The following is a 22,711-nucleotide window of genomic DNA, read 5'->3' as shown; positions in this document are numbered from 1 at the left end:
CTCTATTCCAGCTGCCTTCTCCCCCCAGCTCATGAGGCAGGCTTCCAACTATGGAGCAATATTCCTGGCCCTTGTGTCTACTGTCCTTGGATGTCAGTCTCATATTATGTTATTTTATATTCCACAAATGAGTACAGCCATTCTATGTCTGTCCCTCTCTTTCTGACTCATTTCACTTAGCATGATGCTCTCCATGACCATACAATTATAAGCAAATTTCATGACTTAATCTTCCCTAACAGCTGCATAGTATTCCATTGTGTAGATGTACCAAAGTTTCTTTAACCAGCAGTCTGTTCTTGGGCACTCAAGTTGTTTCCAGATTCTGGCTATTGTGAACAGTGCTTCATTACAGGTGCAGATGTCATTTCTACTGTGCTTGTTTGCACCCTCGGGATATATTCCCAGAACTGGTATTTCAGGGTCATATGGAAACTCAATTGCTAGTTTTTTAAGGAATAACCATATTGCTTTCCAAAAAGGCTAGACTAGTCAGCATTCCCACCATGAACTGCCTTTTCTAAAAAGAAATAAATAACTGACCAGAAATAAATAAATAAGACTGACTTGTCTCTTGGGACGGGCCATATGGAGAATTTTATTTTCATTTTTTAAATGCATTTCTAGGGCCGAGTTTCGACCCGGGTGCCCATGCCTCTGCACAGCCGGTGGATGTGGAACAAGCAGGAACCAGAGACAGCTTTAGGATTTGGGGTTCCAGCAAGTGCTTGCAACCATGTATGGAGACTGTGAACTAAGCTTTTGCTACATGCTGTTCCAGGAAGGGAAATGATTCATTTTCCAACTTAAATATCCTCGGACTTAATTACTAGAATACAGAAATTGTAAACCGTGCGGCTGCTACTGCGGCTGCGCGACATTTTATCTCTTCATTCTCATCAGTGGAAAACTTATTATCAAATATTTCCTTGTTAATAGAGCTGTATTCTTGGGGGATAATTCCAACAAAAATAGTGAGTCTGTTGTGAAAACTCCAACAACAATAGTGAGTTGTGTGTTGAAATCTGGAATGTAATCAAGGTAAAGAGAAAAGGAAGTGAAATTATCAGTCACGCACGGGGTGGGGGGGTTTGGGGGGTGAGGGGTGGGATGTATACTGTTTTGTTTTTGTTTTTGTTTTTGTTTTGTTTTTGTTTTTATTGGTGGTGGAATATGGGCACTGGTGAAGGGATGGGTGTTTGAGCATTGTATAACTGAGATATAAGCCTGAGAACTTTGTAACTTTCCACTTGGTGATTCAACAAAATAAATTTAAAAAAAATAATAAATAAATGCATTTCTATATTAAAATGTTTTCTATATTGGGCAAAAATAATCATTCTCAGAGAACAAAGGGGCTAAAAGACTGATCCAGATGGCCTTGTTGTGCTTTAGCTACTCTACATTTTCCCACAATTGCAAGCCATGAGGGAGAATCAAACTTTTGGAAGAATTGAGTAGGTTTATCTTTTTTTTTTTTTTAAAGAGACAACTAACATAGAAGTTCAAGTCTATGGACTCTAGGAATAAGGAATTACCCATCAGAGCTAATCTATAATTATAATTTCATGACTAGTTCATGGAAGAAGGACCCAAAGACCATGCTCCTTGGTAATTGGCAGGTGGAAGGTTTTCACGTTGGGTCCATGGTCGTCCTTTGTGGTATAAGGAAGTGACTTCTTGGGAGCTAGAATGTGGGTAAGGCATTTGCCTTGCACCCAGCGAACTCAAGTTCAATCCCTAGCATCCCATATTGTCTCCCAAGAAGAGCCAAGGATAACCCCTAGCATTGCCAGTATGACCCAAAAAGAAAAAAGTGTCTTTTCTATCTTGTGTCACTTTTTATATTTTAAATATTCATAAGTGATATTCTTTTTCTATGAAGATTGCACTGAAGCAAGACTTTATTATCCTGGCCTGTGTGCACAGGCTTCTCTCTGGGTTGTAGATACTAGCTGTGGGCTCTTAATTTTCTAGATCTTTCTAATTTCAACAATAGTTGAAAGTATCTACCACTCAACTGTTGACTTATTTAGAATACATATAGAGGACCTAGAAGCTGGACAAAGATTTAGTCAGTGGTAGAGGGGCTCATATATGTGAGGCCCTGGGTTTGTTCCCAAGCACTGAAAATTAAATTAATACATAAAAGAGCAACTGCAATATAATATCTTAATATTTACCCCTACAGAACTCTTGAAATATAATAGACAAAAAATGCTTAAAACCAACACACTGGATTGAGGATGTTGAACCCTTGGAATATCTGAGAATGTCTCCAGTACCTAAACACTTATTTTCTGTATTTAAAATTTACATAGATGGCCATCCCGATGTGTGAAGTCATCTTGTTCTTTAGAGTAAGTTAAAAAATCAATTAAAAATATAATTCAGTGGAACTTCCAGCTGGAGATGAAACTACTAGAGATTAATGTATCTTCTCCTCCCTATCAACCTTCCATTCAATAGGAGATCGGTAATTCTTCTCTTTGGAGTTACTCAGAGGAAATCCTCAAAAAGTTATAGGTGCATTCCTCAGAAGATTTTTTTTATATTGGACAAGAGTGCCCTGGGAGTGCTTACATGTACTCTCTCTTTGTGGCAAGGATCCCATTTTCTGAGAAGTGAAACAGTCTGATTTTATGTTTTGGAAAGATCCTTCCTTTCTTCCTTCCTTCCTTCCTTCCTTCCTTCCTTCCTTCCTTCCTTCCTTCCTTCCTTCCTTCCTTCCTTCCTTCCTTCCTTCTTTCTCTTTCTTTCTTCTTTCTTTCTTTCTTTCTTTCTTTTCTTTCTTTCTTCTTCTTTCTTTCTTTCTCTTCTTTCTTTCTTTCTCGTTCTTTCCTGCCTCCTCCCTCCTCCCATCCCTCCTCCTCCCTCCCTCCTCCCTTCCCTTCCTTCCTTCTTCCTTCCTTCCTTCCTTCCTTCCTTCCTTCCTTCCTTCCTTCCTTCCTTCCTTCCTTCCTTCCTCCCCTCCCTCCCTTCCTTCTTTCCTCCTCCTTCCTTTTTCCTTCCTTCCTTCCCTCACACCCTCCCCCTCCCTCCCTTCCTTCTTCTTCTCTCCCTCCCTTCCTTCCCTCCCTCCCTTTCTCCCTCCCTTCCTTCCTTCTTTCCTTTCTTCTTTGCTTCCTTCTTCCTTCCTCCTTCCCTTCCCCTCCTTCCCTCTCCTCCTTCCCTCCCTCCCTTCCCTCCCTTCCTTCTTGCTTGCTTCCTTCCTTCCCTCCCACCCTCCCTCCTTCTCTCTCCTCCCTTCCTTCTTTCCTCCCTCCCTTCCTTCTCTCCCACCCTCCCTCCCTCCCTTTCTTCCTCCCTCTCTCCTTCCCACCCTTCCTTCCTCCCTCCCTTCCTTCTCTCCCACCCTCCCTCCCTCCCTTTCTTCCTCCCTCTCTTCCTTCCCACCCTTCCTTCCTTCTTCCTTCCTTCCTTCCTTCCTTCCTTCCTTCCTTCCTTCCTTCCTTCCTTCCTTCCTTCCTTTCTTCTTTCCTCTCCTTCTTCTTCTTTCTTCTTTCTTTCTTTCTTTTCTTTCTTCTTTCTTTCTTTCTTTCTTTCTTTCTTTCTTTCTTCTTCTTTCTTTTCTTTCTTTTCTTTCTTTCTTTCTTTCTTTCTTTCTTTTCTTTCTTTCTCTTTCTCTCTTTCTTTTCTTCTCCAAAGCAGTGCTGAAGAGGCCAGGGTTGGGCACTTCTGTGCAGTGACTCAGGGATACAATGCCGGAAGTCTCCAGGATCATTGCCCAGTCATTCTTAGGGGACTTCAGGACCGCACCACTGTTTGGGGGACACGTGGTGCCAGGAATTCAACTCAAGCTAGATATGTATCCTAACAACTATACTGTCTCCTAGTCTTCTATTTTATTTTTCTAAATAGGAACCTTCCCAATGGGGTTTGGCGGCCTAGGGGCAAACATGAGCTATATCCCTGACTTTATAGTACTATTCAACTTCCTTGCGTAGGTTCAAGCCGAAATTTTATTTTGCTATTATATAAATGTGTACGTATAGGTGAGGCCGTAGCTGAGCTCAACCCGGGTAGGCCCAGCCTCCAGGTCTAGATCATTGGAGCCTTCCAGGATGGGGCAAGAGAAGTCCCTGTCCTGTTGGCGAGGCCAGCACTTACCCCACCCCCACACACCTGCTTCCACTCACGTTTAAAGAGCCCGGCGCCACAGCTGATCGCAGAGAGACGAGAGATACCGCCCTGGCACTGAGCCTGGTAGGCCCCGTTGCCAGGCCTAGATCACTGGATCTTTCTCAGGACGGGGCAGGCTGAGTCTCTGCCCTATTGAGGGGCCAGAGCCCCACCCACTCACAGCCACCTTCACTCACATTTAAATAACTCTGCCCCACGAAAGAAGCTGAAGCAGGAGGTTCATTCCTTTTCTGACACAGCGGCTGGAGCGTGCGGTCCCATACTCGGCCCTGCGAGATCTCCACAGCTCACCATATCCCAGAAGAAGCACAGAAAATTAGGAGCAGTTGTGTGGAAGTCCACAAAGCTCATTTAGTGAAAACAGTAGCACAAAAGACTCAATTAGTACCTAACAGATCATCAAATCCTCAGACAATGACTTTAGTAACACCATTATGAGAATTATGTTGTAACAATCAATAATAAAGTTATTTTGTGCCCGCTAAGGGGGTAGGCTGGCAGGATGGGAAGGTAACTGTGGGATTGGTGGTTGAATGTAGTGAATGTATCTGAAATGACTGTACTATGAACAACTTTGTAAATCACAGTGTTGAAATACATTTTCAAATGGGAAAATTAAATGAGTCATATATATAATTTTATACTTCCTATAAAAGTATAGGCCTTCACCTATATGTACTCATTTCTATAATGCAGTGTTGGCTCCCAGGACACGGCATCATTGTTGGTGCTACTAAATTCATTGAGATGATGACCACCAGATGTCGCCATTGTAAAGTATATAATTTTTGCTTTCTTCTTCCTCCCCTTGCTCCTCCTCCTCCCCTCTTCTCCTCCCCCCCCTCCTCCTCCTCCTCCTCCTCCTCTTTGTTTTTCTTCTTCTTCCTCCTCCTCCTTCTCCTCCTTCTACTTATTCTTCCTCTTTCTCCTCCTCCTCTTCCTTCTCCTCCTCCTCCTCCTCCTCCTCCTCCTCCTCCTCCTCCTCCTCCTTCTTCTTCTTCTTCTTCTTCTTCTTCTTCTTCTTCTTCTTCTTCTTCTTCTTCTTCTTCTTCTTCTTCTTCTTCTTCTTCTTCTTCTTCTTCTTCTTCTCCTCCTCCTCCTCCTCCTCCTTTCTTCTCTTCCTCTTATTCCTCCTCTTCCTCCTTTTCTTCTTCTTCTCCCTCTTCTTCTTCCTCTTCTTCCTCTTCCTCTTCCTCCTCCTCCTCCTTCTCCTTTTTTTTAAAGTATTCTCATTGACAAACATCTAGGGGTTTTGAAGTGGTGTCTCATTACTTTAATGGATTTTTGATTATTTGACATCTTGATGCAGTGTTCTGTAATTGGCCTTTAAGTGACTCAAACACATCAAAATTAAAATCTATGTTATGTCAGTGAACTAGCTTTTTAAGAAAATCCTATTTAAGAGAATTTTTGTGTTTATTAGCTCATGCCACACCATATACCATTCTCTTTGATCCTATTGCACAAACTTTATTGTTATCTGTAGGATCTTTATTATTGTAAACAAAAGCTAATAAAGTGTTTGCATGTGACTTCTTTTTAGATTTAAACAGCCACTATTTTATTTATACTTATTAAATATATAAAGCAATCTTTTAATTTTTTCATTTTAAATTTTATTTTATTTTTATGATGTTGCTCATAATAATTTATTACATTCAATATTTCAACACCAATCCCAACACCATTACACCTTCCCACCACCATTATTTCAAATTCTCCTACCACCCAAGCTTGCCCCTAAAGAAGGCTATAAATAATTTATTTTGTATTTTTTGTTATGACTAGTCTACTAAAAATGATTCCAAAAAGTCTCCTTTGAGGAAAGTGTGTGAAGATTGTTGTTTCTCAGCCTGGAGCCATTAAGCCCATCATTATCATCATCATCATTATCATCATCATCATCCCGTTGATTGTCGAATTTCTCGAGCAGTCTCAGTAACATATCCATTCATCCTAGCCATGAGATTTTAGAAGCCTCTCTTTACTCGCATCCTTCCCAAGAATGCTGCATTGGAGGCTTTTTCAGGGTCAGGGGAATGAGACCTAGCACTGTTACTGGTTTTGGTATGTGAGTACACCATGGGGAATTTGCGAGGCTCTCCCATGTGGGCAGGAAAATCTTGGTAGCTTGCCAGGTTCTCCCAGAGGGAGAAGTAGGCTATAAGATGTCACGGCCGCACGCTTCTGGGAGCTTGGTTTTAAGTCTCTGGATGTTGGCTGTTGGTGGGATTACACAGCTGGGGGCAGTCCCTGGGTGTGACTGCCTAGCTACTGGAAAATGGGGAATCTGGGTGGAAGAGGCCCAGTCCCAATCACACAGGCTTGGAGGTCTCAGCCCTGGGTCCCACACACCTGTGTTCCTCTGCCGGTACCTTCATGCGTGAGGCTCGTCTCAACGTGTTGGAGAGGGGCCTTGAGCATGGCTGTGGCTAGGCTCTGGAGGTCTTTGGCTGCAGGAGCTCTGCTAGGGGCAGGAGGGAAGCCCACCCCCTCCAAGGGGCCCCAGGGGAGACAGCCAGGCATTGTAAAATAGATTACTAAATGTTGTTATAGGTTGAATCTGTGTGCTAATATTTTCTCAGTAGAGATTGGTTGCCTTTTACTTTATATCCTTTACAATGTGGTGTGCTACTCCTGGTACATCAGTGATGTAGAGTATGGCCAGATGCTCCAGGAATTGTAAATTTTTAAATAAGGTGATACAGCTAGAGTAAATTTTTAACTGGATGGTGACTTTGGGGTCTGGAGGCATCTCTGCACCTTGTTTCTCTCTTCTGAGATTTGTGAGTCTCTGAATCATGGCCATTAATGAGCTTATACTGTGCCAGAGACAGTTCATGGATGTGACTTCCAGGCTCTCAGAAGAACAGGGAGATGGGTGGAGGTTTCCAATTCCTGATTCCATGAGAGCCTAGAGATTTTAGTCACAAAACCTGCATACCTGAGTTTTTCAGCATATTCATTCATGGATGAGGCTGTTCCAAGCCTATGGAAACTGGCCTTGAGAATGGAGGCAATTGGGTTCTGGAGTTTTTCAGCTGCTGGGGCTCTGTTGGGGCAGGTATGCTCACCCTGGATATGAGATTCAGCCTGAAAGGGGTCTGGAGGCATCTTTGCAGCTTGTTGATCTCTTCCAAGATTTATTTGTGAGTCTCTCAGACAACTTTTAACAAAACCTTATTTAATATAATTTTTCACATGTATGTGTTACTCCACAAACTCTTAATTCTCAAATCTGTGTAATTTCACCAGGCTTCTCATTGAATAGGCATGTGACTATAGTTTGAATATATATTTTTTGGTCTTTGGGTCACACCTGAAGATGCACAGGGGTTACTCCTGGCTTATGCACTCAGAAATTACTCCTGGCAGTGCTCAGGGGAACATATGGGATGCTGGGAATCAAACCTGGGTTGGCCTCGTGCAAGGCAAATGCCCTACCCGCTGTGCTATCACTCCATCCCCTGAAATTTTTTTAAGTAATTTTTTTTTAGTTTTGTATTCTCTATCCACAAAATTAGCACAGCTGCTAGGGTGTTTGCCTTGCATGCAGCTGACCCAGGTTTGATTCCTTCATCCCTCTTGGAGAGCCCGGCAAGCTACTGAGAGTATCCCGCCTGCATGGCAGAGCCTGGCAGACTACCAGTGGCATATTGGATATGCCAAAAACAGTAATAACAAGTCTCACAATGGAGACATTACTGGTGCTCTCTTGAGCAAATCGATGAACAATGGAACAACCATGCTACAGTGCTACCCACAAAATTAATTTAAAAAATTCTCGTCATCTAAAATGAAACCACATAATATACCCCAAAATAGTATTATAGTATGCTATACTATAATATATAATATATGTAATACTATATATGTTTATATACTTATGTTTATATATTTATATATAAATATATAATACTATATAATATACTATACAATATACTATATATAGTATAGTATAGTATAGTATAGTATAGTATAGTATAGTGTTACTCCAAAATAGTAAATAAGTGTGTTTTACAGTCCTCTGTGTCTCTATATCTCTGTCCCAGTCTTATTCTCCCTCTTTCAATACACACAGACACAGACACACACACACACACACACACACACACACACACACTTGGAAGCAGCTTATCAAGTAGTTCTGGCTCTGATCCCCTCCCTCTGCAGGTTGAAGTGGTGCTTTTAGCCAGGGCCATAGTCATCTTGATGGGGTTGATAGATCCATTTCCAAGGTAGCTCATTTATGTCATGACAGGTGCTTCAAGTAAGTAATGTTGGCTGGAGACCTGGGTTCTTTGCCAGGTGAGCCTTTTAGAGGGCAGCTTGAAATGCTTCTCAGGACACTGAAAGAAGCATTTCTGGGGGCCTGAGCTATAGAACAATGGGTAGGGCATTTGTCTTGCATACAGCCAACTGGGTTCGATCCCTGAACCCTATATGGTCCCCTGAGCACCGCCAGGAGTAATTCCTGAGTGCAAAGCCAGGAGTAACCCCTGTGCATGGTTGGGTGTGACCCAAAAAGTGACTAATGAAAGCAAAGCAGCAGTTACCATGTCTTGCTAGGAGTGGGGCTCAGTAGCCTTATTATTGCTGCAATATCATCTTTGATATTGCATAGAGCAATCATATTGGAGGAAAAAGCACAGCGGTAACTGGAATCTCGTCCTACACTAACATATTTCTTTTGGGGGAGGTTGATTTGGGGGCCACACCCATTGATGCTCAAGACTTGCTTCTGGCTTGCTTCAAGACATTCAGGAATTATTCCGGCTGGGCCTGGGGGACCGTATATGGTGCTGGGGATTGAACCTAGGTTGACCATGCACAAGACAACTGTACTATCTGCCCACTACTATCTCTAGCTCTCCAACCTCTGGGTTAACATATTTCTAAATGATAACTCCTTCCAAAGGAGATTTTGTAATGATGGTAAAATCAGTAGATAAGAAAACTAACCAACCAGAGAAAAAGATTCTTCCAATCGGGTCAAGAAATTTAGACTCATCGATGCAAGATGCATTATGTCTCCCTGAGATCAGTTCCCTTAGACTCAACGTGTCTGTGCTCTTTTTACAATAGCAAGTTTTGAAACATTTTAAACTTAGGAAGAACCAAGCAGTTTGTAATTCAGCATTGAGTATGTCACTCACTAAAGGTGCATATGGCTGTTCTTTACTAAATTAATGAAGGTTAGAAACATCACAATTCAGCTTCAAAAATTGACTGTTAGAGGTGTATTTTTCTGATAATTCTATTTGCTATTCCTTTAAGGTTTTTTTGGACCAAGAAATATAAAATAAATTTGTTATATGCTTGCCAAAGGGACAGAGTGGGGATGGGAGTTAATCTGGGACCATTGGTGGTAGGTCAGTGTTGAAATGTTATATGCCTTGAAACAACTCTATTATAAACAACTTTGTAAATCATGATGTTTCAATAAATACTCCTGAAAATAAAATAAAGTGGTGGGTTAAGGGCTGGAGGTGTGGATCAGTGGTAGAATACTAGCTTTGCATGATTGAGATCCTGGATTTTGTCCCTGACACCAAACACACACACATACATACACACACTATAAAAACATATATACATGCCTAAATTTTTAATTAACAATTCTTTTTTGCTTTTTGGGTCACACCTGGCAATGCTCAGGTGTTACTCCTGGCTCTGCACTCAGGAATTATCCCTGGAAGTGCTCAGGGAACCATGTGGGATGCTGGGAACTGAACCCGGGTGGCCACGTGCAAGGCAAACGCCCTACCCACCGTGCTATCACTTCAGTCCCTACATGCTTAAATTTTTCATTAAAAAGAACAGTAATTGTGGGCTGGAGAGATAGTACAGGGCTTAAGTTGCTTGTCTTGCCTACAGTTGATCCTGGTTCGGTGCCTAATATTGTATATTTTTTCCTTGATATTGAATATTTTTCTTTACAAGTGGGCTTTTATTTGAAAACATAACTACAATTAAACACTTATATATAGGGACGCGTGTGGGCAGTCTCAGGCCGGGGCGATATCAGTGCTCGCGCTGAATGAAACAACTGAATGACTGAGTCCATTTACCTGAATGATTACATAGAAAAGAATTGCCACCCTTCTTGGAAGGCAAGGAAATGAATTCCTCTTATTAAGCCATGTTGGTTTAAGGTTAGGTCTCCTTGAAGAAGCCTGGAGCACTGTAGCACTGTCGTCCCGTTGTTCACCGATCTGCTCTAGCAGGCACCAGTAACATCCCCATTATGAGCCTAGCTGGAGAAATTAATGAAATGCCCAGGGTTGGGTTATTTATACTTCCTTTCTCCATGTACTGATTCCTCTAGCTAACTGGAGAAACAACGCCATCTTTCCAACTGGAGTTGAAAATTCCTTGGAGGCACCCGTGCCTTATTCTTGATATGAATGCATAACATTGAAAGAGCCCCCCCATTTATGACTCAGTTTGACGCATCCCAGGAATCCAGATAATCTTTGTGGAGAGGGTCTATGTTCTTTTTATAGAAATGTTTAATACATTTGGACCAAAGATCCCAAAGACATATTATTGTTAAATGTGTTGAACTATTTGGGTTTATTAGTATAGCTGAAGCGATAGCACAGCGGGTAGGGCATTTGCCTTGCACACGGCTGACCCGGGTTCGATTCCTTTGCTCCTCTCAGAGAGCCTGGGAAGCTACTGAGAGTATCCCGCCTGCACAGCAGAGCCTGGCAAGCTACCCTGGCATATTCGATATGCCAAAAACAGTAACAACAAGTCTCACAATGGAGACGTTACTGGTGCTTGCTCTAGCAAATCAATGAACAACAGGATACAGTGCTACAGTGCTACAGTGTAGCTAGGAAGAATTCTCACCACCCCAACCAGAGGTTCTGAGTAAGAGAGCAGCAGAAAGAAACTACTCTGGGCTTTGGGGGTTGTGGAGGTGTAAGGAAGCTCTAGATTGGGTGCTGATAGATCTTACCTATAGGAAGTTCTGACAATTAGGAGAATAAAGCTGACTTCAGTAAAGGAGAAACAATCACTTGTTTTAACTTAGTGGACCGCACAATAATTATATTATTTGTATTATTCTTGAAGTGAACTTGTATGATGTGGATGGTTTTTGTCCATCCAGCTGGCTTATCCATGAGCCTCAGGACAATTCGTGATTACATTGAAGCTGAGCTGTAGGAGTAAGGCCAGTTCCAAGCTGAAAGAGGACCACTGCTCTATTTAGGCTAGACACCATTAGCTTCTTTTTGTGACCCAGGTGAGGGGAATAAAAGCTGTATCCAAATTTACTTTATCTCAGGCACATTGTCAGTCTACACCGTAGCTGGCCCCAAACATACATGTGTGACTCAGGGTTTCATTTAGATCCCAGAGGACTCTGCTCCTTGGCCCTATTTTCTGAAACATACACATCTATCCTTTCTTTCCTTTTCCTTCTAGCCCCTTTCCTTGTATTTTGCTCTCTTTTCTGTTTTTGTTTTTTACCATCTTTCTTATGCTTTTGTTTTTATTTTTGTCTGTATTGTTGTGGGTGGACTGGAATGATAGCATAGTGGGTAGGGCATTTGCTTTGCACATGGCCAACCCGGGTTTGATTCCTCCGTCCCTCTCGGAGAGCCCGGCAAGCTACCAAGAGTATTTTGCCCGAACAGCAGAGCCTGGCAAGCTACCCATGGTGTATTCAATATGTCAAAAACAGTAAAAAGTCTCACAATGGAGACATTACTGGTGCCCGCTTGAGCAAATTGATGAGCAACAGGATGACAGTGATACAGTGATTGTTGTGGGGACCACACCCACTGGTCCTTGGGGACCTATGTGGGGGTGAGGACCAGACCAAAGCCTTCCACAGATGATGAATGTGCCCTGTTCCTCGAGTCACATCTTCAACCTATTTTCCTATTTTTTGTCTTGAAAGAAATTTGCTTATTTTTGATCTGTGTACTTTTCACTCCTTAGTGGCCCAGGGTTTTAACATCTCATACATCGATTACATAAAATGTTTCTATTGGATGGTAGACACCCTTGTGAGCTCAAGGTGTCACCTTGACCTGGAGGGATATATGGGCCATTTGATGGGTCATTTTTCTGTGTGTAGTTTTCTGACACGTGGCATCATCCTGCATCTACCTTTTGTCACCATCACCCCTTGAATTGACTGCTATCACTGCTAATTTTCTAAGCACTTCCAGGTCATCTCCTTATAGGTCCTTACATCTGGCACTTAAAATGAGAGGCTTCAGCATGGCTGTTAACTTTCTAAATAGATTTTTGCTACATTTAAACAAAGCAGATTAAGACCTTAGTCTAGAAGCAACAAGTTTAAACCTGATTTATTGTATGATCTAGGTACAGAGTAAAACATGAGCCAAGCTTAACTAAGTTAAAAGCTCGTCACTGACTTTGTGTCCACATCACTGTCACTGTCACTGTCATCCCATTGCTCATTGATTTGTTCGAGCGGGTACCAGTAACGTCTCTCGTTTAGAGACTTATTTTTACTGGTATTTTTTGGCATATCCATTACACACGGGTAGCTTGCCAGGCTCTGCCGTGTGGGCTCGATACTCTCGGTAGCTTGCCGGGCTCTCTGAGAGGGGCGGAGGAATCGAACATGAAAGGTGAACACCCAACCTCTGTGCTATCGCTCCAGCCCACATGACTAAGTCAATTCTATTTTGGGGGTATGGCCAGCACTCATGTGGTACTCTACTCCAATATCCATGAATTACTTCTACATTTTTTTAATCTATTGATGTTGGGAAATGGTCAGAGTGGATAAGGATCATAATTTCTATCTCTCCAATACCTGTCAGCTCTCAAAGTAAGTTTGTTGCTTTTGGGAGGTGGGGGAATCACACCTGGCAATGCACAGGGGTTATTCCTGGCTCTGTATTCAGGAATTACTCCTGGAAGTGCTCAGGGGACCATATGGGATGCTGGGATTCAAACTGGGTCGGCCGCGTGCAAGGCAAATGCCCTACCCGCTGTGCTATTGCTCCAGCCCGTTTGTTGCTTGTAATGGTCTTGGTACCTCTTTGTGTGTGCCTGTGGTGTGGGGCATTGGGCCAGACCCAATGGTATTCAGGGTTACTAGGGACTCTGAGCTCAAGGATCACTCCTGGTGGGCTTGGGGGACCACGTGTGGTTCTGGGGATTGAACCTGGGTCACAGTCATGCAGAGAAAGCACCCTACCCACACTACTCTCTCCATCCCCTGCCTTGGTACTCTCAACTGCACATAAGTTCAGAGTGCTGAGTTAAGTGCTGCTCACATATCATGGAATTTCAATTTGTTCAATGTTAGCTTAAAACAATGGTTGAGAGAGGCTTACCTGAAGTATAAAGGATACTGACCACGGCATGAGACATCAACTAAGATACAGATGCATGTCTAGTAATGTGGCAAGCTGATATCAATGTCAACTTTTCTCACCCTGGGTAACCAATTGGTACAAAGAATTCCTGAAATGGAAGACTATGCGGAAAGTCTTAGTCCGCCCTCCAGTTTATCAATGCTCTGGAAAATTGACACATCACAAAGTAAGTAGCATTCATGGGAACAGAATGAGTAAAAGGGAGGAGAACCCGCAAACTTTGGGAAAGATCTGAAATGCCAGAGGAAGATTTAGCAGTCAGACAAAAAAAATGCCCTCATGTTCTGGCTGCCCACCCCATACCACTCACATCTACAGAAACAAATCACATGAGTGCAGGGGTCATCTTTATTGATCATTAATGGGAGACTTCTCAGAATGGCTAAGAGGCTTGAAATTTGAAGAAAAATTTTGATTCTTGTTGAGTCGATGAATCTTCTAGACAATTAGGAAATATCCAGAAGATAATGCCTTCCGGTGTGACTGACAGAAAGCAGGTCACACCAAGTACCAGGAGGTGAATAGGGACCACAGCAGAGAACATCCTGGAGCTTGAATGAGGACATGTTCTCTAAGCACTAAATAAACAGACGAGAAAGAGAACACAGAAATCTACTGAGCATGTTTGTAACGAACTGAAAACAAAGAGAATATCTATCAATGAGGAAACTGAGAGATGGAGGGAATATCAATCTGCATTCTAACCCACTTTATTTACCAGGGACACAGTGCTTTGTAAATATTTTTCTCTTTTTGTTGTTGTTGGTTTTTTTGGGATCACACCCAGCAATGCTCAGGGGTTACGTCTGGCTTTGTGCTCAGGAATCACTGCTGGAGACCATATGGGATACCAGAGGTCGAACCTGGGTTGGCTGTGTGCAAGGCAAATGCCTTGGCCATTGTACTATTGTTCCAGTTCTGTAAATACTTTTTTCCTACTGCTGATTCCATCTTAACCTTCTCTTGACTAAATCAACACAAAGGAGAAAGGAAACAGTAAGGATCCTAGTTCTGTTTCTGTCGTCTTCATATTGCATGTTAGAAACCTTCTGATAAATTTAAAAATCATGGGCCAAAACCCATGTTTTTTAAGTATTTTTTAAAATAAGTATTTTTAAAAGTAAGTGTTTTTAGAAATACTTACTTTACCCAAATAATATTTAGAAACATTTCCATATATATTATCCATAATCTCTTCATTGGCCACCATCCAGAACTCATGACTGCTTCTCCCAGAAGGGAGCATAAATGAGGTCCCCATAACAATGCCACCAGACTTCGTGCCAGGCTGTTTTCACTCGGGGCAAGCTACCTGTGGCATACTCGATATGCCAAAACCAGTAACAATGATGGTTCTCACTCCCCTGACCCTGAAAGAGCCCCCAATATACCATCAGGCTACACTAGCACACTACAGGGGCGAATGGAGATGTTACCGGTGCCCGCTCGAGCAAATCGATGAACAACAGGATGACAGTGATACAGTGACACAGTGACTATCCATAATAAATCTGAGGTTGGTAAGGGGGATAAAGTTCAGTCTTTGTTCCATGTTGGAAGAGAACAGAATGGTCAAACAATTCTATTGCCAGATTAGAGTTAATTGTGAGCAGGGTTCAAAGGAAAAAATTCTTACCAATATGCAAAGTGATAAATGCATTAAGTGCTTGAGGGTTGGGCCCCAAGACTGAAAATGTACCTGAGTTTCATATGTGTTGGGCCAAAGCCTAGAAATATACCTGAGTTTTATATCTTACATCTTTATCATTCTCACATCTCTTTACTCTTTTTGTATTTCAAATATTAGGCCATTAATTTTGTAACGGCTGTTCCCTTTACACCAGTATCATCCACACAGTAGTTCTGTAAGGTGCATTTCAGAATGTCCCTTTGATCTGCTTAGATCACTTTTTTAAAAGCTCATGGCAGGAGTGTTTCCTGCACTCATCTCCAGATGCAGCTTTCACGCTTCCCATACAAACCTTCCGACCTTATTTTTATTGTAGCTGTTGGGCACAAACTATAAATGCCTTTGCTAGGCATTGAGCCAGGGGCCAACCCCACTCCACCAGACTTCACCAACCTGGAGGGCTGGGCCTAGACACTTTCTCGGTCCTGGTTGCAACGATCTGTAATGACAGAACAGAGACCATCAAATACCAGCTTAAATGTACTCTACTGACAGACCTGGTGGTCTTAAGGATATGGCAAAGGGTACTGTGTTGGAAGGAAGGGGTGATGTCACTTTCTCTCACGTCTCTCTCCTTAATAAGACGGGAACAGAGGAAAAGAAAGCCAGAGATATATTAACTTACCAACTTTGGTCAGGTCAAGTACGTTTTCCTTAGGAATTCCTCTTTTCATACACTCTCTCTCGAACCTTCTCTTGAGTCTTCTAGATGCATCTGGTGTTCTAGCTGTGGGAAGAGGGACAGTAATTGCTGTGTCTCTTTATTCGTCACTGAGGCATGAGAGGGAAGAGGCTCTGGATGAGAAAACAGATGGTACTGATTTGTTTGTTTAGGCAGAAGTGTTGGGGCAGGGTCTAAACTGTCTAACTATTGACAGCTTTAGGTAGCCTGAAAAGGAGATCTTCCATCCTCCTCTCATTAATAAGTCCACGAGATGGCATCCTATGTCTTGAGGAAGAGAGACATGCCATGTAAGACTGGTACCATCCTTTCCCCTCTGTGTCCAACCCTCACCCCCACCCTTCAAGAAGAATGTCAGGAAGAAAATACTGTACAGTAGAGCTCCATTGTTTGGTAGTGTTCTCCGAGTTTTTCATTACGCAGGTGAAACATAAGATAGTCACAATAATTTGTTTCAACGATGCAAAAATCATTGTGTCCGTCATCTGTGGGGGGAACAGAACATAGCTCAGAACTTCCCTGATCCGTGGGAAGCAAAGCAAATCCTTCAGCTCTTCTGTCCTACATGAGAAAGCTGGTGTGCATCTCCTGGAAGGGACCGAGAGTGGGGTATCCGCTATACTTTCCTCTCCCTGCAACTTCCCAAGGCTATTCTAAGAGCTAGAGGTGCGCTGACTGGTGAAGGTAGAACAATTTGACCACAGCAGCAACTCAGACTCTTGAGACTCAGACACCTCTGTTGGTCCTCTCTGCCTCGATGACCTCCACTGCATTGCATGTGCCACCATCCTGAGCGATGTGCCATGGTAACGGCTGTCAGTCATTATCAAAAAGTGGAACGAGAAAGAGCAATTGTCCTACAATTAAATAACTCTTTTGCTTCTTCATCTTTTTTAATTTTTATTATTTTTTTAAAATTTTTTATTGAGTCACCATGTGGAAAGTTACAAAGTTTTCAGGTTTAAATCTCAGTTATACAATGCTCGAATACCCATCCCTTCACCAGTGCTCATATTCCACCACCAAGAATCCCAGTATAGCTCCACCCCGCCCCCCCACACCCCTAACCCCCCACACCCCTAGCCCCCTTACCCTTAGGCCCCCCCCCCCGCCTGTGTAACTAATAAATTTCACTTTACTTTCACTTTGTCTTCATCTTTTTTTAAACATAGTTCTGAGCCTGGCAGTCCAAGATATCTTCCTTTTCTGATGGTTTTATGTGTCAAACACTGACTTTCTAGAAGTTTCTCCCAAATTCAGGAATTGACTCTTAATGTTACCATTACATTATCTAAATAAATATTTCTTGGAAATTTATCAAAAATTCACAAGACATTTAAAATTAGTAAATTCTTTGCATTCAGAAGTAGAACTTAGAAAAAAAGTTAAAGGTACTTACACTCAACTTGAAAGCAACCACTCTTATCTGTGCTGTCACAAACCATTGAGAATTTGGAACAAGCACCATTTTCCCTGTTTAAAAAAAAAGGATAAATTGATGTACAATAAATATTGATGTAGGTACACAGAGATAGTACAGTATGTAGGGTGCTTGCTTCACACACTGCCAACCTGGGTTCAATCCCCAGCATTCCATATGATCACTTGAGCACTGCCAGGAGTAATTTCTGAGTACAGAGCCAGAAGTAATCTCTGAGCACTTACGGGTATGGCCCCAACATATATATACATATATATATGGTATATATAGCACTGTAGCACTGTCATGCTGTTGTTCATCAATTTGCTCCAGCAGGCACCAGTAACATCTCCATTGTGAGACTTGTTGTTACTGTTTTTGGCATATTGAATATGACACCGGTAGCTTGCCAGGCTCTGCCATGTGGGCAAGATACTCTTGGTAGTCTGCTGGGCTCTCCAAGAGGGATGAATGAATCGAACCCGGGTCAGCTGCGTGCAAGGCAGCTACCCTACCCGTTGTGCTATCGCTCCAGTGATATATATATATGTATATATATATGCAAATGGAACTTGCTCCTTCAAACTGCACCAGTAAGTTGAGTTTCTGTTTCCTTTTAACTTTTGAACACTTGAGTACATTCTCAAAAGTGCCTTTTTTATATTTTTATTTACATGATTTGATATATATAGAATAAGCTACTGCATTATCATGAGGACTCTGTCACTACTCCCCTATCTTCACCAATACTGAAACTTCTCTAGAGGGTTAGCTAAGTGCTTTCCTGGTGACATTCTCTCTGGCTGATGCTTCACAAATATTACCTCATTTAGTCCTCACAAAAAAAAAGAAGAAAACTATTAGCATCCTCTTTTATCCAATGAAAAAGTAGGTGGGATGGGGAACTTTCTTGGGCAAACAGCTAGTATAAATAATAGACTGTTAATTCCAGATCTTATGCTCATAAACTGTGCTACATTGCCACATGACTTGTGATCCTGATATTTCTCTATCCCTTAATTTTGTCCACCTTAAATTTGCTATTACCGGGGCTGGAGTGATAGCACAGCAGGGAGGGCGTTTGCCTTGCACGAAGCCAACCCGGGTTCAATTCCCAGCATCCCATATGGTCCCCTGAGCACCGCCAGGTGTAATTACTGAGTGAAGAGCCAGGAGTAATCCCTGTGCATTGTCAGGTGTGACCCAAAAAGCAAATAAATAAATAAATAAATAAATAAATAAATAAATAAATAAATAAATTTGTTATTGCCAGAATTCTTGTTCTGACTCTAGAAAAGCCCCTTCTTCATCAAGTTCTGGACCATGCCATTAGAAACTCTAATTTGTGATACAAGTGCAGAATGTGTGTGTGTGTGTGTGTGAGAGAGAGAGAGAGAGGGAGAGAGAGAGAGAGAGAGAGAGAGAGAGAGAGAGAGAGTAGAGATCCAAGACCACAAGACCACACCTGGTCTTCTAGTTTTTTTTCCCCCAACTACAAAAGGCCACACTTACTTAAAATGATAGTTCAAATACAGAGAACCATTCTGCAACACATCCATATCTTCCACAAAAATCCGCATGCTGCCGCCCTCAACTATTTTTTCCCTGACATCTGAGGCCAGGAGAACAGAATACCACTTTTCTGAAACCTGCAACGAGTCAGTAGCATGACGGGGTAAGAAAAGAGAGCAGACGAGGCAGCCGCCCCTGGCCTGCTGGAACTCTGTTCTGCGAGTCTGCCTTCAAAATGGTGCTGGGAGGCTGCCCCCAGCCTCTCTCCACTGACCCTCCCCAGAGAACCCGGGGTACAGGGTGGTCTTACCACTGCACGACAGCTGCTGGTATGCAATCCACAGCTACACCTTTGGGTGGCCTTGTCAGGGAACTCCTGCCCCCATATAGCACCCACCGTGCATCAGAACTACCCCTGCAAAGTTATCAGTCTCCACATTCCACCAAGTCTACCTTTGAAACATCGAAGTTGTCTCTGTCAACATTGCACACAACTTTCTTGTTGGCCCCGACAAGTGTCAGCCCCACACACAGCAGAAGCAGCAGCATCTTGGCAGGCGGCTGTACTGTCTCCTCGAGAGTCACCAGCAGATGGTCTTTCTCCTACTGTGGCTTCCCTGGCCAGCTTCTCTGTCTTTATATCTGTGCCAAGTCCAGTTCCTTGCCCGTGGGCCACCACCTTTTCCCCTCCCGCTGTGTGAATGGTCTGACACCAGCTGGTGTGAGGCCAAGGATTATTTTTGCTCTTGTGGATCTTGGCAATCACCTCTCCTTCAGATCTATGCAGTGACCTTCAATTTCTCAAAACACAGAAAGGAAAATAGAGGATGTTATGAAGGGCTGCCTTTTGGAATCAGATTTCCCTGGAGACCTGGCTTGGGATCGGAAAACAATGATACGTGGCAGGAATGAGCAGACAGACCTGGGAGGCAGAATTGGGGGGCAGTGTCTGACCCACCATCCCTGTTCTTTTGTGGAATGAGGTGATGCTTCCACGTTTATCATGCCTCAGCAGCAGGGAAGTGATTCCCACCAGAGATGATGGTGTCTATCCCAACATCGAAATAAGGTTGGTAAAAGTTCAATTAAAAAGTGTTTACATGGTGGGGGTGGGTTGGAGTGATAGTATGGGGTAGGGCATTTGCCTTGCATGCGGCTGACCCGGGTTCCATTCCCGCATCCCATATGGTCTCCCAAGCACCAACAGGAATAATTCCTGAGTGCAGTGTCAGGAGTAACCTCTGTGCATTTGCATTGCTGGGTGTGACCCAACCCAAAAAAAAAAGTTTACATGGGGACTGGAATGGTATAGTGCAGAAGGTAGGGTGTTTACTTTCCACATTTCTGACCTAGGTTTGACTCCTGGCACCCCATAGGGTACCCCATGTCCCATTAGGAGTAATTTCTAAGTGCTGAGCCAGGATTAATCCTGAGTACTTTTGAGTACTCAAAATTAATTTTAATTTTGTTGTTGGCCCAAAAACAAAACAAAAAGAATGTTTTTAAGGCCAGAGCTATATAGTACGGGGTGTAGGGAATTTGCCTTGCATATGGCTGACCCAGGTTCAATTCCTGACACCATGTGTGGCCCCCTAAGCCTTCTAGGAGTGATTCCCAAGTGCAGAACCAGAAGTAAACCCTGAGCAGGCCAGGTAAGGCATCAAAACAAAACAAAATGAAGTGTTTACAGGAGCTGGAAGTTAGTTGAGGAATATGGCATGTGCTTTGTAGTAAGTTTACCTGATTTTGATCCCTGGGGCCGTATGTGGTTCCATGAACATCCCTGGAATGATCACTGAATGTACAGATAAGAGTAAGCCCAAAATTCTTTGGGTGTGGCACAAAAAAAAACGAAATAAACAGTTTATAGTCAGAGATGCCTCCAGACCCCGCATCAGCTTGAGTCTTATCTGAGGCACCATGGAAGAGGGTGCGTGAGCTCACTGCCTGCCCCAACAGAGCCGTGGAAGCCGAAAACCTCCAGAACCCAATTGCCGCCATACTCATAGCCAATCTCTGCAGGCTCAGGATAATCCTCATTCATGAGCGAATCTGTTGGAAAACTCTGGTATGCGGGTTTTGTGACCAAAATCTCCAGGCTTTCATGGAGTCTGGAATGAAAGACCTCCCCCCATCTCCCTGTTCTTCCAAGAGCCTGGCAGTCATGCCCATGAACTGCCTCTGGTGCCATATGAGCTCATTAATGGCCATGATCCAGACACTCGCAGATAAATCTCAGAGGAGGGCAACAAGCTGCAGAGATGCCTCAGAACCCCAAAGTCACTATCCTGTTGAAACTTTAACTCCAGCTGTATCACCCTATTTAAAACTTTAGAATTCTTAGAGTGTATGGCCGTAACATGTCATACTCTACACCACTGATGTACCAGAGTAGTACATCACATTGGATGGGGTGTAGACTGATCTCTCTCTCTCTCTCTCTCTCTCTCCATACATATATATACATATATATATATATTATAAGCACACAAGGTTCAACCTGTAACAACATGTTAGTAATCTCTCATACAAGGACTTAATGGCTCCAGGGTGAGATACAACAATTTTTACATACTTTCTTCCAAATAAACAATTTAAAAATAATTTTAGCATATTATTTATAACAAGCAATACAAAAAAATTCTTTAAGGTCTACTATTGGAGCAGGCTTGGGTGGTGGTTGGGAAAATTCAAAATAATGGTGGTGGGAAGGTGAAATGGTGGTGGGATCGGTGTTGGAATATTGAGGGTAATAAATTACTGTGAACAATGTTATAAAATTTTAAAACTAAGATAAAAGTTTATAATCAGTCTGGTGACTGCTGCTATTCACTCCATTCTTGTTGCATGCCCATTCTGTGTGTGTGTCGGGGCGGGGGGGCGTGGCTTGGAAGGGAGCGGGTGTTGGGCCATACCTGATGGTGCTAGGGTCAGTTCCTGACTCTATGCTCAGAAGTGAAACCTGGAAGTGCTTGGGGGACCATATGCCGGGAATCAGACCAGAGTTAGCTGCATGCAAGACAAGCGCGTGCCTTGCTTTTGCCTGTTCTCTGTACTACCATCAGCTCCCCCAGAAGACCAAGCGTTCATCACTGTACATGTCCCACAACACCAGAGGCCCCAGAAGATAAGTTGAGGAGCACAGAATTTCTTCCCTTCCCTCAAGTAACTTTTATCGAACAAGGAAAATACTTCATATACTTCATAAAAACTTAATTTTACCACTAAGGGAAATAACTTAACAGTGTGGAACTATTGACCTCATGTTGGCCAAGAGAAGGAGTGATGCTTTCAAGGCAGTAGAGTGTACAAAGAGCTAAGGAAGACGGGCTTTGGAGTCGGGTGGGAATCCCTGGCTTCTTCCTATTCTCTGCATTTTGAATAGTGGCCGCACCCAGTGGAGCAGGAGGGGTGGTTGGGGGGAGCTGGACCCTTCCCACTGATGCACAGCTCCACGGTGTGGGTCTTGGTGTTCAGTTCTCTCGTCTAGAGATGCTGGTGTTCCACGGACTGTGTAGGCCCAGGGATTGAACTCAAGGCCTCACACATGTTAGGCCTGTGCTCTCCCACTTGAGCTCTGTCCCTGGCCCTCTCTGCCATCTTTTTAAAAAAATTTATTTATTTTTAATTAGTGAATTACCGTGAGGGTACAGTTACAGATTTATACACTTTTGTGCTTATGCTTCCCTCATACAAAGTTCGGGAACCCATCCCTTCACCAGTGCCCATTCTCCACCACCAGTAAACCCAGCATCCCTCCCACCCTCCCCAATCCCATCTCCCCCCACCCCACCCTGCCACTGTGGCAGGGCATTCCCTTCTGTTCTCTCTCTCTAATTAGCTGTTGTGGTTTGCAATAAAGATGTTGAGTGGCCACTGTGCTCAGTCTC

The 22,711-nt window shown here is 43.1% G+C and overlaps 1 protein-coding gene across 1 annotated transcript; it reads right to left on the bottom strand.

Moving 5' to 3' along the window:
- Positions 1–13,847: 13,847 nt before the first annotated feature.
- LOC101543341 (lipocalin Can f 6.0101) lies at positions 13,848–19,443 on the bottom strand. Its single transcript, XM_055118651.1, has 7 exons — positions 19,275–19,443; positions 18,822–18,958; positions 17,289–17,362; positions 16,264–16,374; positions 15,833–15,934; positions 15,601–15,646; positions 13,848–14,095 (listed from the first exon to the last, which is right to left on the bottom strand). The coding sequence occupies exons 1-6, from the start codon at positions 19,368–19,370 to the stop codon at positions 15,615–15,617; spliced, it is 552 nt and encodes a 183-aa protein (XP_054974626.1). The 5' UTR covers positions 19,371–19,443; the 3' UTR covers positions 13,848–14,095; positions 15,601–15,614.
- Positions 19,444–22,711: the final 3,268 nt, after the last annotated feature.

Source organism: Sorex araneus, chromosome 1 (assembly GCF_027595985.1).
Source record: "Sorex araneus isolate mSorAra2 chromosome 1, mSorAra2.pri, whole genome shotgun sequence".
Lineage (NCBI taxonomy): Eukaryota > Metazoa > Chordata > Mammalia > Eulipotyphla > Soricidae > Sorex > Sorex araneus.
The sequence above is the reverse complement of the archived record's forward strand: the minus strand, read 5'-3'. Positions and strand labels throughout refer to the sequence as shown.

What these genes read in the sequence shown, in the direction of transcription:
- LOC101543341 (XM_055118651.1), bottom strand. Translation starts at nt 19,370, where the DNA reads ATGCTGCTGCTTCTGCTGTGTGTGGGGCTGACACTTGTCGGGGCCAAC. An exon ending in TGGTTGCTTTCAAGTTGAGT is followed by an intron (nt 16,375 to 17,288) that starts GTAAGTACCTTT and finishes TTCCCCCCACAG; the next exon opens with ATGACGGACACAATGATTTT. An exon ending in CCAAACAATGGAGCTCTACT is followed by an intron (nt 15,935 to 16,263) that starts GTACAGTATTTT and finishes CTCTTCCCACAG; the next exon opens with CTAGAACACCAGATGCATCT.